This window comes from Ovis aries, chromosome 2, assembly GCF_016772045.2.
Source record: "Ovis aries strain OAR_USU_Benz2616 breed Rambouillet chromosome 2, ARS-UI_Ramb_v3.0, whole genome shotgun sequence".
In the NCBI taxonomy this organism is placed as follows: Eukaryota; Metazoa; Chordata; class Mammalia; order Artiodactyla; family Bovidae; genus Ovis; species Ovis aries.
The window spans coordinates 67288610-67305304 of NC_056055.1; the positions used below are offsets into that span (position 1 = coordinate 67288610).

Consider the following 16695-nt stretch of genomic DNA (forward strand, 5'->3'; position numbering starts at 1 on the left):
ACTTCTCCAGTCAATAATGTTCAGGTAACAAAAGATGTATTAATACATCTCCAGTCAAAAATGTGTTAAAAGGATCATACATTGTGATAACCTGGGATTTATCCCAGGAATGCAAGGATTCTTCAATATCTGCACATCAATCAGTGTGATTCATCACATTAACAAACTGAAGAATAAAAACAAGTATGATCATGTCAATAGATGCAATAAAAGTTTTTGACAAAATTCAACACCGATATATGATAAAAGTTCTCCAGAAAGTGGAAATAGAGCATACTTGCTGGTAAGTCACTTCAGTCGTGTCTGGCTCTGTGCGACCCCAGAGATGGCAGCCCACCAGGCTCCCTCGTCCCTGGGGTTCTCTAGGCAAGAACACTGGAGTGGGTTGCCATTTCCTTCTCCAATGCATGAAACTGAAAAGTGAAAGTGAAGTCACTCAGACGTGTCTGACTCTTCGCGACCCCATGGACTGCAGCCTGCCAGGCTCCTCCGCCCATGGGATTTCCCAGGCAAGAGTACTGGAGTGGGCTGCCATACTTAGCTCAACATAATGAAGGCCACATACAAAAAACCCACAGTCAACACCATTCTCAACAGTGAAAAGCCGAAAGTGTTCAGATGTCCACTTTGGCCACTTTTATTCAACATAGTTTTGGAAGTCCTAGTTATAGAAATCAGAGAAGAAAAATAATAATAATATAATAATAAAAGGAATCCAAACTGGAAAAGAAAACTGTCACTGTTTGCAAATGTGCCTGACTCTTTGCAACCCCATGGACAGTAGCCTGCACCAAGCTCCTCCATCCATGGGATTTTCAAGGCAGGAGTACTGGAGTGGGTTGCCATTTCCTTCCCCAGGGAATCTTCCCAACCCAGGGATTGAACCCAGGTCTCTGGCATTGTAGACAGACAATTTACCATCTGAGCCACCAGGGAAGTCCGATACTATACCTAGGAAATCCTAAAGATGCTACCAGAAATCTACTGAATTCATCAATGAATTCAGTAAAGTTGCAGGATGCAAAATTAATACACAGAAATCTCTTGCATTCCTATACACTGACAATGAAAGATCAGAAAAAGAAATGAAGGAAACAACCTCATTTACCATTGCATCAAAAAGAATAAAATCCCTTTAGGAATAAACCTACTTAACACAAAAGACTGTACTCCAAAAACTACAAGACTCTGAGGAAAGAAATCAAAGATGATTCAGATGGAAAGATATACCATGTTCTTAGACTGGAATAAACAATATTGTCAAAATGACTGTAATACCCAAGGCAATCTACAGATTCAAGGCAATCCATGTCAAATTACCAAGGGCATTTTTCAAAGAACTAGAATTTAGTCTTTTTTAATTTGTATGGAGACACAAAAGACTTCAAATAGCCAAAGTAATCTTGAGAAAGAAAAAGAGAGCTGGAGGAATCAGGCTCCCTGACTTTAAACCATACTGCAAAGCTACAGTCACCAAAACAGTATGGTACTGGTGCAGAAACAGAAATATAGATCAATGGAACAGGGTAGAAAGCCCAGAAATAAACCCATGCTCCCATGGTTGATTAATCTATGACAAAGGAGGCAAGAATGTATCACAGAGAAATGACAGTGTTTTCAATAAGTGGTGCTGGGAAAACTGGACAGCTACATGTGAAAAAGTGAAATCATAACATTCTCTAACCTAAATGTAAGGCCAGACACTATAAAATTCTTAGAGGAAAACACAGGCAGAACACTCTCTGACATAAATTGCAGCAATATCTTTTCCACCTCTGAGAGTAATGAAAATAAAAACAAAAATAAACAAATGGGACCTAATTAAACTTAAAAGCTTCTACACAGCAAAGGAAACCATAAACAAAATAGAAATACAACCCACAGAATGGTAGAAAATATTTGCAAATGATGCAACCAATAAGGGATTAATCTGCAAAATTTATAAACAGCTCACTCAGCTCTATGACAAAAAAATGTTTCAAAAAATGGGCATATCTAAACAGACATTTCTCCAAAGAAGACATACAGATGGCCAAAAAGCACTGAAAAGATATTCAACATCACTAATTATCAAAGAAATACAAACCAAAACTACAATGAGGTACCACCTCATACCAGTTAGAATGGTCATCATCAAAAAGTCTACAAATAATAAATGCTGGAGATCAAATAGGGCAGGAGCCTATGTTTCTTGCCCCTCATCCCCCATGTCCTCTGCCTGCCTTTTGCCTGTGAACAACTTTAGTCAAATAGTAAGTTTAATCTGAGAGATAAGAACACACAAAAACAAAGGAAGACAGTCAGAGGAGACCAAATAACAGTAATGTAGTCGTGACTCAATGGACATGAGTTTGAGTAAACTCCGGGAGTTGCTGATGGACAGGGAGGCCTGGCGTGCTGCAGTCCATGGGGTCACAAAGAGTCAGACACGACTGAGGGACTGAGCTGAACTGAACTAAGCATAGTCAAGGACCTTTCGTTCCTTCTCAAGGGCTTTAGATAATACTCTGAGCCATATCCTGTGAGCTGTCTTTTATAGATTCTGAAACCCCAGGTGGAGAAGTTAACTACATCATGACCAGACTGTACCCATGATGTGAGATGCCACAATTCCAAGAACTGGCCTCAAAAAAATGGAAACAAACCAGACCTGGGACTGAAGATTAACTGTATCTAAAACAACCAGATGGCACCGGTCAGACCACCGAAGACGAATTTGAAGATCATTGTCAGAGAAGATTGTGCTGTTTTGGCATGTAGCCCCCTCTTTCTGTCTATTAAAGCTCTTGCCCCCTGGTTGCCAGTCGGGGGGAGTCAGCCTTTGGACAGATGTCTGCCCTCCCCCTTAGTTGCTGGCATCTGAAATAAAGCACACTTTCCTTTTCACCAACCTGGCCTGTTTATTGGCTTTTGAGCAGCGAGCAACCGGACCCCTCACCTTTCAGTAACAGAAAGGGCCTGGAGAAAAGAGAGTTCTCTTGCACTGCTGGCGGGAATGTAAACTGGTGCAGCCATTAGGGACAACAGTATGGAGATTCCTTCAAGAACTAACAACAGAGCTACCATATGACCCAGCAATCCGACTCCTGGGCATATATCTGGAGAAAACCATAATGTGAAAGGGCTCATGCACCCCCATGTTCCTTGCAGCACAATCTGTGCTGTGCTCGGTTGCTCCAGTCGTGCCCAACTCTTTGCGACCCCATGGACTGTAGCCCTTCAGGCCCCTCCGTCCACGGAATTCTCCAGGCGAGAATGCTGGAGGGGGTTGCCATTTCCTCCTCCAGAGGATCATCCTGACCCAGGGACTGAACCCATGCCTCTTGCTTCTCCTGCATTAGCAGGCAGATTCTTTACCACCAGAACTACCTGGGAAGCCCTTCTTTGTCACAATAGCCAATATATGGAAGCAACCTAAATATTCATCAACAGAGAAATGGATGAAGACTATGTGGTACATATATACAATGGAGTATTGCTCAGCCATTAAAAGAACAAAATCATGTCATCTGCAGCAACATGGATGGACCTAGAGATCATCACACTCAGTCAGTCAGGTGGAGAAAGACAAATATCATATGATATACCTCATGTGAAATGTTTTAAAAAATGATATAAATGAATTATTTATAAAACAGAAACAGACTTACAGATATCGAAAACAAACTAATGGTTACCAAAGGGGAAACATGGAGGGGAGGGATGAATCAGTAGCTTGCAATGAACACACACAACTACTATGTATAAGGTAGATATCCAGCAAGGACCTATGAAACGGCACAGCGAGCTCTCCTCAATACTCTGCAACGACCTATAAAAGAATCTAAAACAATGAATATATGTATATGCATAACTGAATCACTTTGCTGTACATCTGAAACTAACACAACATTGCAAATCAGTTAATTTATCAATTTATACATCAATTAAAAAACAGATTAAAAATATGTATAATTGAATCACTTTGCTTCATACCTGAAACTAACAAAACACTTCAAATCAATTTATCAATGTATATGTCAATTAAAAAACAAAGACAAAAAACTAACTTAGTTTACTTTCAAGTTTCTGAAATCTGGAGAAATTAGACAGACATTCCTAAAACATAATTATTCTTACAGAGTTCACCTTAAAAGTTCTCCCCCTCCCCCATGCCCTCACTCTTGGAGATCACTCATGGTTAAACTTCCTGAGAGTTCAGGTATATCATTTACATCACAAAGGCATAAGAGGATAAATACCAGTTTCTTCTAGAGAGCCAGCTTAACCAATTACAAAGCCTGGCATGCTGCCGTTTATAGGGTCGCAGAGTCAGACACGACTAAGCGACTGCAATAACAACCCTTTGATACAATATCAGAGCCCATACAGACCATTGTTCCCCAGATCTCTTGTCTCTTGGCAGTCTCCATTCATCAGGGACGGCCACCACAGGGCCCCACATACTAGTGGATGGCCACCCGGGGATTTCCCCAACTTTCAGGGTCATCCTTGGAACTTTAGAACCCACGTGTTACTGGACACGTGGTTCTAATCCTGTTTACCCCAGGATTACACCTGCAGCTTTCGTAACCAAGCAGGACCCTGTGGGGCCTTCCCAGGACAGGCCTTCCCCCATATCCTCTGCTTCAGCTCCTCTCTGAAGTACCTAGATGATATTTGGTACACATTTCCTGAGTCGTTTTGCTGATGTTAAAAACCTCTCCCTCTCCAACAAATGGAAGATGTTAAATACTTGAGGACAGGAGCACAGAGTCCCAGGCCCCCTAGAGCCTAAGGACTGGTAATGTTAACCCCTGTGGCACCACCAGTCAATCAGAGAATTGTGCACAAGCTGATCATAGACCCTGCAACACCCCTCCGTGAGCTGGCTTTTAAACTTGCTTTGCGGAAAACCTTCAGGAGGCTCAGGACTTTTTAAGACATGAGTCACCTCCCTCCTTGAACGGGCCTTGCAGTAAACCTTTCTCTGCTTCAAACTCTGACTTTTCAAACTTGTGTTAACACTTCCGGGCCCCACATGCTAGTGGACATTCCCGCCCCTGCCCCACAACATTTCATTCCCTGTCCTGTACTCCCCGATATCTCGGCGCCGGTGGGAGTCTTCTCTGCCATCGGCTGGCTGCTTCTCCAATTGTTGGGATGCGCCCAGCAAGCCTACAACCTGTACCAGCCCAGCCTCAAGACGCTAGAAAGAGTCCAGAGTCAGTGACAGAGACATCAATGGCGGGGAGCTTACTTTTCTGAAGCAATATCCTGGAGCAACACCCCAACGTGTGTGGCCAGTGGTGGTCAGGACATGGCGGCAGGCTTCACTCCCAAGGGGGAGGAGCCCTTCAATTTATAAGAGAATTGAAATCAGGTTGGCTCATTGGTTACCAGGGAAACCAGCAGAGGGGTCGGCCCCTCACTGCCCCCTTGATAAGAACAATCACGAGCTGGGGCCTGGGGGGAATAGGTGAAAAAGTCAGTCATGTGAGCAGGGTGTAGGTAAAGCAGCCTCTGGTCATGCAGGGGGTGTAGAGAGAGCAAAAAAACAGCCATCTTGGGTGGCTGACCATGCGCTGAATTATGAAGGTTATCATGAAAACTGCCACAGTTAGTAAGGGAAGGGCTCGCAATAAATGTTAGTTATGATTACTACTTTGAAGTCATGTATTGGTGTTAATGTTTCAATTCCTATGAGTTCCAGCGGTATATTTCCTTTACCTTTCCATAGCTCTGCAGACAAAAAAGAATGTTACCTGCAATTCAAAAAACAAAGAACACTGCCTGCTATTCTAGTAAGCAAGGGATATTACCTGCCATCAGCCACTGCACGGCAGCTGTCCCTAATTTTGTGCACAGAGGCGAACTCAGAGTGGAGAAAAACAGGATGCCAGGCCTAGATAGTTAAGATGCATGTCTAAAGAACAATGTCAAGGGGCCCAAATTCTTACATCCCCTTACACACTGAAAAACACCAAAACCATTACCTTGAGATATCTGTTTTTTGTAAGCAGTCAGTAGTAATCTTTTGATATCATACTAGCTTTTTTTTTTTTTTTTTTTTTTCCCAACAAATACTCCTATACATCCTGGCATCTCCCTTACCTCTTTGGAACAGTCCCTCAGAACTATCAGCAGCAGTCAAGAGAAATGTTAACTTTGCAATTATTATTATTTGTGGTGTTAGTTGCTCAGTCATGTCCAACTCTTTGCGACCTCATGGACTGTAGCCTGCCAGGCTCCTCTATCCATGGGATTTCCCAGGCAAGAATACTGGAGTGGGTTGCCAGGCGCTTCTCCAGGGGATCTTCCCAACGCAGGGATGGAACCCAGATGTCCTGCACTGCAGGCAGATTCTTTACCATCTGAGTCACCAGGAAAGGTCTGTCCTCCCCCTGCTCAGCATTCTCTCCTCAGTACCTGGCTCACTCCCTGCTACTCAGGAGCTCAATTAATACCTGCTGAAAGAGTGGGAAGATGAAGGCTCTGCAGAAAGAAATGCAGGACATGCGATGCCTTCTGGCCCCAGACTTGGAGAGTGATGGGAGGAAATTGATGTAAACAAAGATGCCTTTGTCCAGGCCCCTAATTTCACCCACTTCACCTGGGCGGGTGGAGATGCGCTCCTTTGTTCTGCTTCCCCAGCTCCTCTGCTGCTGGGTGGAGGCCGCAGCTGCCTTTTTCCTCTGCCAGTTCCTGGTCCTAAAGGGCTCGCCAGCGTGTAGGACCATGGCACTGTGGGCTTCTCTATGAGGGGAGCCTCAGCTGTCAGGCACCCTTGGAGACTCGTGAACCCTGAGGCTGTCTGACTGCTCTTCTTCTCCCAGTCCATCAATTCCTCCTACTCCCTCAATGTCCACACAGAACCACACCGAACTGGCAAACTCCGGCTAGAGGGAGAACCTTGACCAGCACTGTGCAAAGCATGGGCTGCAGATCAGCCAAGAACTCTTTGTTCCTGATCCCTGACAAGAGCAAGTTCGGAAAATGAAGGTGTTTTGAAATGTTAACTGGATAGAGCTCTATTATGACTGTTGAATCTAATAATTCAATAAGGGGTCGAAGGAGCCATTAAGCCATGGAAAGACACGGAGGAAAGTTGCATGCGCAATACTAAGTGAAAGAAGCTAATCTGAAGCAGCTTTCTATTCTGCGCTCCAACTACATGACATTTTGGAAAAAGCAAAACCATGGAGGCAGTAAAGGGACCACTGGTTGCCAGGGGTTGCAGAGAAGAGCGCTAAGGATATTTAGGGCAGACAAATTGTTCTGTATGATATTATAATGGTAGTTGGGTTTTCCCTGGTGGCTCGGTGCTAAAGAATCTGGCTGCCAAACCAGGAGATGTGGGTTTGATCCCTGGGTAGGGAGGAGCCCCTGGAGTAGGAAATGACAACCCACTCTAGAATTCTTGCTGAGATAATCCCGTGGACAGAGGAGCCTGATGGGCTACAGTCCATGCGGACACAGCTGAATGACTGAGCACATTATAATGGTAGATACATGTCATTCATTTGTTAAAACTCATAGACTACACAACACCAACAGTGAACCCCTGTATAAACTATGGACTTTGGGTGAGAATCACACCAATATCGGTTTGATTACAATGCATATACAGCTCTGGTGAGGGATGTTGATTGTGGGTGTCTGTGCATGCGTTGGGGCAGGAAGTTTATGAGAATACTCATTTTGCTGTGAACCCACAATTGCTCTTAAAAATAAAACCTAATAAAGGGGGCGGTTACATTTCATATACCTTTTTATAAATCACTATTATTTCAGTTTCCTGGTAAGTCACTGTGTCCTCAGTGTGTCAGCTGTGTCTGACACTTTGGGACCCCATGAACTGTAGCCAGCCAGGCTCCTCTGTCCAAGGAATTTTCTGGACAAGAATACTAGAGTGGGTTGCCATTTCCTATTCCAGGGATCTTCCTGACCCAGGGGTCGAACCTGAGTCTCTTGCACTGACAGGCAGATTCTTTGCCACTGTGCCACCTGGGAAGTCTGTGGTAAATCACCACGTACACTGAACGTTTATGTCCCCTCAAAATCCGTATGTTGAAGCCCTAATTCCATGTTGTGGTAATTGGATGTGGGACCTTTGGCAGAGGACTGAGTTTAGATGAGGTCATGAGGGTGAAGCTGCCGTGATGAGATCAGTGCCCTCACAAGAAGATGAAGAGACCAGAGCTCACTCTCCACCACACGAGAGGACACAGCAGGAGGCGGCTGTCTGTAAGCCAGGAAGGGGGCTTTCTCGCCAGATGCTCAATCACCTGGCACTTTGACCTTGGCCTTCCTGGCCTCTAGAACTGTGAGAAATAAATATCTCCATGTGTAAGCCACCCAATCCGCGGCATGCTGTTTTGGCAGCCTGAGCTGCCATGACAATTTACAGTCAGTCTGTTATAATTTGCAAACGTTCTTGGTCTGAGGCAGGTTGGAAGGGAAAGAACTGGTTCTTCACCCGTTTGAGAAGCTCTGACACACACCAGCAGCCCTGGTCCAGGAGCCAGAAACCCTGGTCTCCGTTCTGCATTTAGCTCTCTGCCTCAGTTTCTCCATCTGCCAACTGAAGAAGTAGTGTGACTGGATCTAGTAAATGTGGCTGTTCAGCAAGTGCTGCTTCTTCCACTAAGTATGTGCAACCTCAGGCAGTTAGGGGCCATAGACCCCTTCCCTATTTAACCGCTAGTTGGAACTTTGAAGAGAAAGCAAGTCTTGGGGAAATTCTGCCAGCCAGACACAAATACTCACTAGCAAGCCTGCACGGAACAGCTCATAAGCTTGGGAAAATCTTGCTCTGTCCTCAGACACTCGGAAACACAACTTGGATGAAAGGCTGAGGCAAAGACAACATTCTGAAGAAGCAGCCTGTGACCTGATCCATCTGTGACCTGATCCTGTGACTTGATCCACGTGACAGTCTCATGAAGTGGAGACTAGGCTCTCATACCACGCTGGTGCAGAACTGACTGTCCTGTGCGTTGAGTCAGCCAAGATCCTGGACATCATTTATTTCACCAGTGAAAAGACCCCTCGTGCCAATTAATCAATCTCTGGTATAATTTTGATAACTACTTTTGAGATGTTTTGTTACCACATCTGGACTGGATTCTTAAGGTACTCTAAGTACAAAAGGGCTGCCTTCCCTGGTACATTTAATTACACACGCACATGAATGCCGATGTACTTCAAAGTATATTACAGGGAACTATACTACTTTATAAGAACCTATAAGAGAAAAGGATCTGAAAAAGAATATATATACATGTATATACATATATGTGTGCTAAGTCACTTCAGTTGTGTCCAACTCTTTGCAACCCTATGAACTGTAGCCTGCCAGGCTCCTCTGTCCATGGGATTCTCCAGGCAAGAATACTGGAGTGGGTTGCCATTTCCTTCTCCAGGGGTTCTTTCTGACCCAGGGATCAATACCGCATCTCTTACATCTCCTGCATTGGCAGGTGGGTTCTTCATCACTAGCGCCACCTGAGAAGCCCATATATGTGTGTGTGTGTGTGTGTGTATTTATATATAGCTGAATCACTTTGCCATACACCTGAAATCAACATTGTAAATCAACTATGAAAGTGAAAGTATTAGTCGCTCAGTTGTGTCCAGCTCTTTGCATAACTATTAAAATTTTTTAAATTAAAAATAAATAATTTTTAAAAGTATATCACACCTAGCAACCTCACAGGGAGATGAATTGCATGGCCTCTAAGTTCCCTCCCAGGGCAAATATATATTGTAATATACATTTTTTACTTTCACATTCCTTAAAGCCTGAGAAGCAAGGCAGAAGTCAGTTATCTGAGCTCACTAATACCCTGGAAATACATGGGACAGTCCCCAGGCTGCGGGTCAACTCTCCAAAGCTGAGGCAGGTCTTCACTTCCTCCTGATGTGCATCAGGTGATGTCCTCAGTCTTTGGGTTCCCCTTTCCTTTTCTGGTTGTTTCTGACTCTTTCGTTTTCTTTAGGATGGCTGGGACCACCTCTGTGACTGTTCCCTGAACGCTATAGGCAGACACTGTCCACACCTACAGTCCCCACCTACCTTCGTGGAGCCTTCAAGGTACATGGTGAGGTCTGCAGTGGCGGGTGGAAGTGAGTGGGAAGGACTTCAGAAGGAAGATGGAAAGGGATGCTCTCCCATAAGCCTACAAAGGTGAGAAAGGCCAGCCACAGCTGAGAGGGCCAAGGTGGTCCTTCTCTCCCCAGCCATGGAGTGGGAGCAGCAAATTGGTGACTGAGAGCCTATGGACCTCATCTGGAGCCACATGGTTGGGGAAAATGAACTGCAGTAAAGGAGAACAACCAGACGGGGCTACACAGGCAGTTTATGGAGATGGCGAGCTTGAGCGGGGGCTTGTACCACAGTGGAGACCCTCGAAGAGGGCAGGGGTTTGCCCCAGAGAAGTGGACCAAGCCCAGCTACGATGCTGACAGCGAGGGCTTCCAGGAAAGACTGCTCACTTGCACGGGGAATTCAGTGCCTGGGCACAAGCAGATGAGAAGGGAGAAACCGTCATTCTGGGAAGCCCCTATAAACCTCCACTATAAACACAGCCCGCCCCAGGAGAGTAGGCCAGATCCCACCCTGGCTACAGCCCCCCATCTCTCCCTCTTCTCCAGGTCTGCTGCTACAGCCCGCTTTCTACCCCAGCTCCATGCCTCCAGTCTCTTCCCTCTTTTTAACTCAGTCCCATGACCTCATCCCAGCTTCCACTCTGGCCTGGTCTGTTGCCTTGCAACAGGGGGAGTCTGTGCTTTCACAAACCAGGCTAGAAGTCTCAGCAACCACTTTCTCATAGAAACATGAAATGGCAGACTGCTCCTATGGGGGAGGTCGAGGAACGGAGTGTTTCCTAGAGATGATGGGCTTGGGTGGCATCTCTAGCACTTCTGAATTACTGAGCCTCATTTTCCTCATCTGTAAAATGGGGACAATCACAGCTTCCATCTCTTAGGCTGCTGTGAGGGTGACATGAGCCTGTAAAGTCCCCAGCACAGTACCTAGAGCCTAGGCGGTGCCCAGAAAGGCCAGCCAGCCTCAGTGCACAGCCTCTGTGTTTAGCTCCTCACTGCCACTTTATTCCATATCCTGCCCTGAACTAGTCTCCACATGGCACGGTGATCATCTGAAATATAACTGAATCTGTACTCTTCTGCTGCTGACTCTTCCATCATACCTCACTGTTAGCAAAAAACCCAGCCCGAAGCTCTTCCTGCCTCTCCCCTCACTCTGAGCTGCAGTCACCATGGTCTCTAGGGCTGGGGGTCCTTCCACTGGCTGTTCCCTGCACCTCAAGCACTCTTCTCTGACCCTCAAAATCAAGCCCAGCTCAAATGTCATTCCTCAAAGAAGCCCTCTCTAACAGCCCCCTTCCTTCTTGGCACTAATCCTCGACCTATAATCACCTTACCGATTTCTTGCTCATGGCCCCAGGAGAAGGCAGCTCCATGAAGCCCAGCACTGGCTGAATGGATGAAGGAAGCATTGTTATCCAAGGAGCTTGGGTGCTTTTGAGATTAAGCTGGTTTGGTGGCCTGCCCAGACCTACCCACCTGACTACCACTGCTCCAAGTCCCAAACCCATCGTAAAGATAAGGCCTGGCCACCTACACATAACAAATATTACACAGTTAGCCTGGAGGTCCAAGGTAAACATTTTTATTCTCAGTTCTGCCTTAGCTATCTCTAGTTTTACAAGCATGAATAAATGGAATCAACAAGAATTCTCTCCCAAATTTCTTTCATCAAAATTTGTCACCAAACAAGTTTCCTGTTTTCCGTAAGAAAATGTGATTTGAAAGTGATCTAACACGAGGCTTGATGATCACAGAATATCGGGGTCCATCACCCTGCTTCTGGGCCAGTTCCACTCTCACTTGGCAGCAAATACATAGAGCCAGCACATCTGCCCTTCCAGAGAAGGCAAGAGCTCAGTGCAGAAAAGAATCGTGAGGGGTACAGCAGGCACCGAATCCTGAGCCACTTCAGCCCACAGCAGGGCGGACCCAGGCAGAGGAGCTTTGGGCTTCATTCACAGTCTCCCACTTGTATCCAAAAGATAAATGGCCTGGAAGAACTTGTCATTCCCCCATCAAGGGCCTGCAGCCAGCAGAAAGGAGAACCCGGGAGCCCAGGAGCAGGAATAAATGTTCTCCGGAGTGCCCCCTCTTTCTGAGGAGAAGCCGGAAGGGCACCCTAACTCCCAGTCAGGAAACAGACAGGGAACCCGTCCCCTCAAGAGGCTCCCTGCCTTCCAGGGCCCACCTGTCTTCCTGCTCCTCAGGAGCCCCGGCCCTGCAGCCTCACAGGACAGTCTCTCGGATGACGCCAATGAGGCTGTGTGGCCTCTCGGCCTCGGCTCGCCGGGGCCTCCTCTCGGCCAGGGGCCTCCCGGCGGGGACGAAGGTGCTCAGATCTCCGCAGCTCCGCAGGTGCAGCAAGCCAGGCTGTTTCCGTGAGGGCAGCACCAGGGCCCTGGAAGTGCTGGGCTGCATCGGAGCCATGATCTTTGGGAGAATAAACAGGGTGACAAGAGGTTAAACTTTACCTGATGTGGTCCTCAGACCTGCCTCCAATATCCACCCAGGTAATGTTCAGTTTGGGGTAGGGGGCTCAGTGGTAAAGAATCTGCCTGCCAAGCAGGAAATGCAGGTTTGATCTCTGGATTGGGAAGATCCCCTGGAGAAGAAAATGGCAACCCACTCCAGTATTCTTGCCTGGAAGTCCCACAGAAAGAGAAGCCTAGTGGGCTACAATCCATGGTATCCCAAAGAGTTGGACATGATTTTAGTTGCCTTGGGGAAGAGAAAAGGGTGTTTTCCCAAAGTGGAACCCACTTGAAATTCCAGAGTCTTTTAACATACTGCTTCTTTTCTGAAGTTCCTAAGAAATTCCCCCAATTTTCTATTATTTCAACAGTAGGCCTGCCATACTTATTGACTTATTTACTGCAACTTTCTGCTTTATATTTAACATTCTTCTTATCACCTTTTGTTCCAATTTCCCTGTGATTCTCACTGGGTCTGCACATCACTAGAGAGGAGGGGAGCTTGTCAGAAACATAGAATCCCTGCTCCCCCCATAGCAGTTCTGACAGGGGAGTCTGGAACGGGTGTGGGCATCTGTTTCATTAAAAGTGTATCACAAGGTGATACTGCTAAACCTGCAAATTTTATAACCACTGGTCTGGTTAAGTTTATGTCAACTTAAACCAATATGTTTCTAATTGATCTGATAACACTTCAATAAAAAACATGATAAATCTCGTAAAAACTAGAACCATTTATTAATAACTCTTAAGAGCATTTCTACTGCTAGATCGATTTTGCAAGGTAGCACACACATAACTTCTAAATATACCATATCAAGGCAAAAATGGGTAATTTCTGATCCAGTTGAGACTAATAAGGGGAGAACCATCAAATTTTTAAAATTACACAGTCATGTCTGTATGACATATTGCTGTAAGCACCTTGGAGAAAACTCAAGTGCTTCATTACCATCTAATATCACAGAGCAATCATCAGGATGACTGGTCGTTTAGTTTGCACCATTCAGAGATTCTAAGGTCATTAAAAGTTTACTACCCCCAAAATATGGGACATTAAAATTTTCCAATACTCTATTATATTTGTCTCTATAGCTGTTTCCTGACTAAGAAGAAAATTCTAACATTCATAGATGTCTACTATTATTACATGGTAAGTTAGGACAAGTGGTTTTGATATTGGTAAAGACGTAAATGGATATATAAAAACACATTCCAGGGACTTTTTGGTGGTCCAGTGGTTAAGACTTCACCTTCCAATGCAGGGGGTACAGGTTCACCTCCGGTCAGGGAGCTAAGATCTCACATACCTCCTTGCCAAAAATAGCAGAACATAAACGACAGAAGCAATACTGTAACAAATTCAGTAAAGACTTTAAAAATGGTCCACATCAAAAAAAACCAAATCTTTAAAAAATAACACGTTTCAGTAATACTAGAGAAGGAGAAAACGTGCAAAGCTGAGCAGAGTCAGAAATAAAAGCTCCCTTCCCCTTGTCCCTGCATCGTTCTCTCCGAGGAGCCGTGTGGCCTTATGACACCTGACTACTGGGATTCTGTTCTGGAAGCCCCGGCAGGTGGCATAAAGTCTATTATAATAACCTGGTACCTGAACTTTGACCCAGTCTGTGCAGAAAGACCTAGAAACTTTTATAGTGATAGCACCTGCTGAGCTATTAGTAAAATCTATCAAAAAGCTATCAGTGTCTGTTTTTTCTCCTCAAAGCCATCTTCCATCAAGCAAGACTTTGCAGAAGGTCCAGACCAACAGCTCCACAGACGCTCTAGCTCTCACCTCACCTGAACTTGGCAGCTCCGAACACCTGCTTCTGTTTATCAGGCAACTGGGGCTGAACACAAGGAAGGGGGCAGGTAGTGACATCTACTCCCTGGAGTAGACCAGGGACATGCAGATAGAAACCTCTCTTCTACACAGGCAACCAGCTGGAGCTGGCCTAGGACCACTGTTGACCACTTTTTTAGAAAGCAAACAACAAGAAGGTCCATGGTTCATGTACCTCTTCACACAGCTGCTCTCCTACTACCCACGTTCCCCAACAGACAGCACAGAATTTGGCTTCTGTAAGAAGAGGCCAGCAGGTGGGAAAAGGAACAGAAAAGAAAGCGAGATGGGGCTTTGTTCAATCTGCCTCAAAAGCACACCCAGGGAAACAGTAGCTGGCAATGACCCTGAGAATCAAGCCAACTCAACTCAAGACGTATCTGGGGGCTTTCCTGGTGGCTCAGTGGTAAAGACTCCGCCTGCCAATGCAGGAGAAACGAGCTCAATCTCAGATCCAGGAGGACCCCACATGCCATGAAGCCACTAGGCCAGTGCACCACGACTCTTTTTGAGCCTGTGCTCTGGAGCCCAGGGGCCACGACCACAGAAGCCCGTGTGCCGAAACCAGAGCCCGTGAGACCTACAGCTTACGCTCCCCAACAAGAGAAGCCACCGCAGAGAGATGCCCGAGCACAGCCAGACAACAGCCCCGCCTGACGCAGCCAGAGAAAGCCCACACACAGCCAAAGAGAAATAAATAAAATTACGCAAAAAAGAAGTATCTGACGGGCATGCAACACCCTCACGCACAGCCAAGTAACACCTATGAGCCACCATTCATTGAGGTCTCCAATGGCCACCCCAGACACAGAGGAACAGAGCAAATGTCCAAAGGTAAACACTGCTTTTGACAGAGATGAGTAAGGGAAGTCGTGACCATTCTGACTTCTCATCAGGGGCAAAACCCATTCACTCAGAAATGCGGGTGTACAGGCCACCCACTCCAACCCTTCACCTTCCAGATGAGAAGCCTGACACCCAAGTGGGATATTTACAGGTCCAGTTTTATCTTTTCACCTGCAACTTGTTTGGAGATTGCTATGTGGTTTGTGATCCCTGCAAAGGAAAAGGTGCTTATTCCTTTAAGTCTATCAGTTTAGGTAATCTCGCCAAACATTTCATGGGAACGTGACCAGCCCCCAGAATCTTGTCAGCATTAAAATTCACGTATTTCCATTATTGTCAAAGGGCTGAAAAAACATGCGAGATCAAGGGAAACTTTTAACTTAGGAAATGGAATGTTGATCATACTCTGCACTCCACAGAGCCCTTGCTTTCATCCTAGGCTGCTCCCTTTCTTTTTCTTCCAGGCATGCTTCCATTTTCTAGGAAAATCGTTTTCACTTTTCTTGGGCCAAGAAGACTGTGGAAAAGTCACCACTCCCGAAAAGAAAGCAGGTCCACTTCTTCCTCTCCCTCCCCAGACCTCCTAACCCCTTAATACAGCCCATTCCCCTTGAAACAGTGACATGGATTTCCTGTGCCTTGGGCAGGAAACCAGAGAAGCTGCTTCAGCTGCTATGGAAATGGGTTGTCTGACTTATGCCTGATATCAATAATAAAACTACCTGTTCTAGAAAACTGGCACTCGTGATAGCTTCCTCCATGTGCTCCTCATCAGACTTCAGAACAGATTTGATGTTTTCTACAAGTTCATGGATGTCCGGGGTCATGGTGCAGGAGGACTGCTCCAGGAACCTCGCCACCAGCAGCTTGGTGTCCATGTAAGACTTGTAATCTATCAAAGACCTCGGTCTGCATCTTGAAGCTCGGGACCTCAACCTTCTCCTCAAGGTCACTGCAGCCAAGTCCAGTCTTCCCTCAGTCTGAGTCGCAGCCTCACAGCTGAGCACAGGGACGGCTGTGGACAGAGACAAATAACATGTACCTGTTGGCCAAGTCCTGTGAACACATCTGTACCTGAAACAGCACAGACCATGAAACTCCATGTGGAAAGCACGTGACAGGTGCCAACAGTCATGCATGTCTTGCTTTTCCTCTTGCAGAAGGAAGAGGAAAGAAAGAAAAACCCAACGACTGCGACACGAGCTTGTTCCCTGAAGTATAACTTCAACAGGACAGGTCCCCCAAATATTTGACTGTGCCACATAAAAAAATAACCATCAGGGTAAACACAGCTGATAGAGAAGAGCATCCAGAATGCATATCACAGTGGAACAATGGTTTCATGGGGTGATGACCAATACATGGGGATGGCTTGCACAGGCAGAAAAAAACATGGTTGACCAAAGCAAGAACGTTCCAGCGGGTAGGATGAAGAAGCCACTG

The 16695-nt window shown here is 45.9% G+C and overlaps 1 protein-coding gene across 2 annotated transcripts in view; it reads right to left on the minus strand.

Annotated features, from left to right (window-relative positions):
• Window positions 1–11658: 11658 nt before the first annotated feature.
• ENTREP1 (endosomal transmembrane epsin interactor 1) overlaps window positions 11659–16695 on the minus strand; it is a 71676-nt gene continuing 66639 nt past the window's right edge. For both annotated transcript variants that reach the window (XM_042243369.2, XM_015093187.4), the window contains 2 exons: window positions 15975–16267; window positions 11659–12522 (listed from right to left, as the gene is read on the minus strand). In XM_042243369.2, the coding sequence (XP_042099303.1) occupies window positions 12319–12522; window positions 15975–16267 (497 nt within the window). In that variant the 3' untranslated portion in view covers window positions 11659–12318. The remainder of the gene's footprint in view (window positions 12523–15974; window positions 16268–16695) is intronic.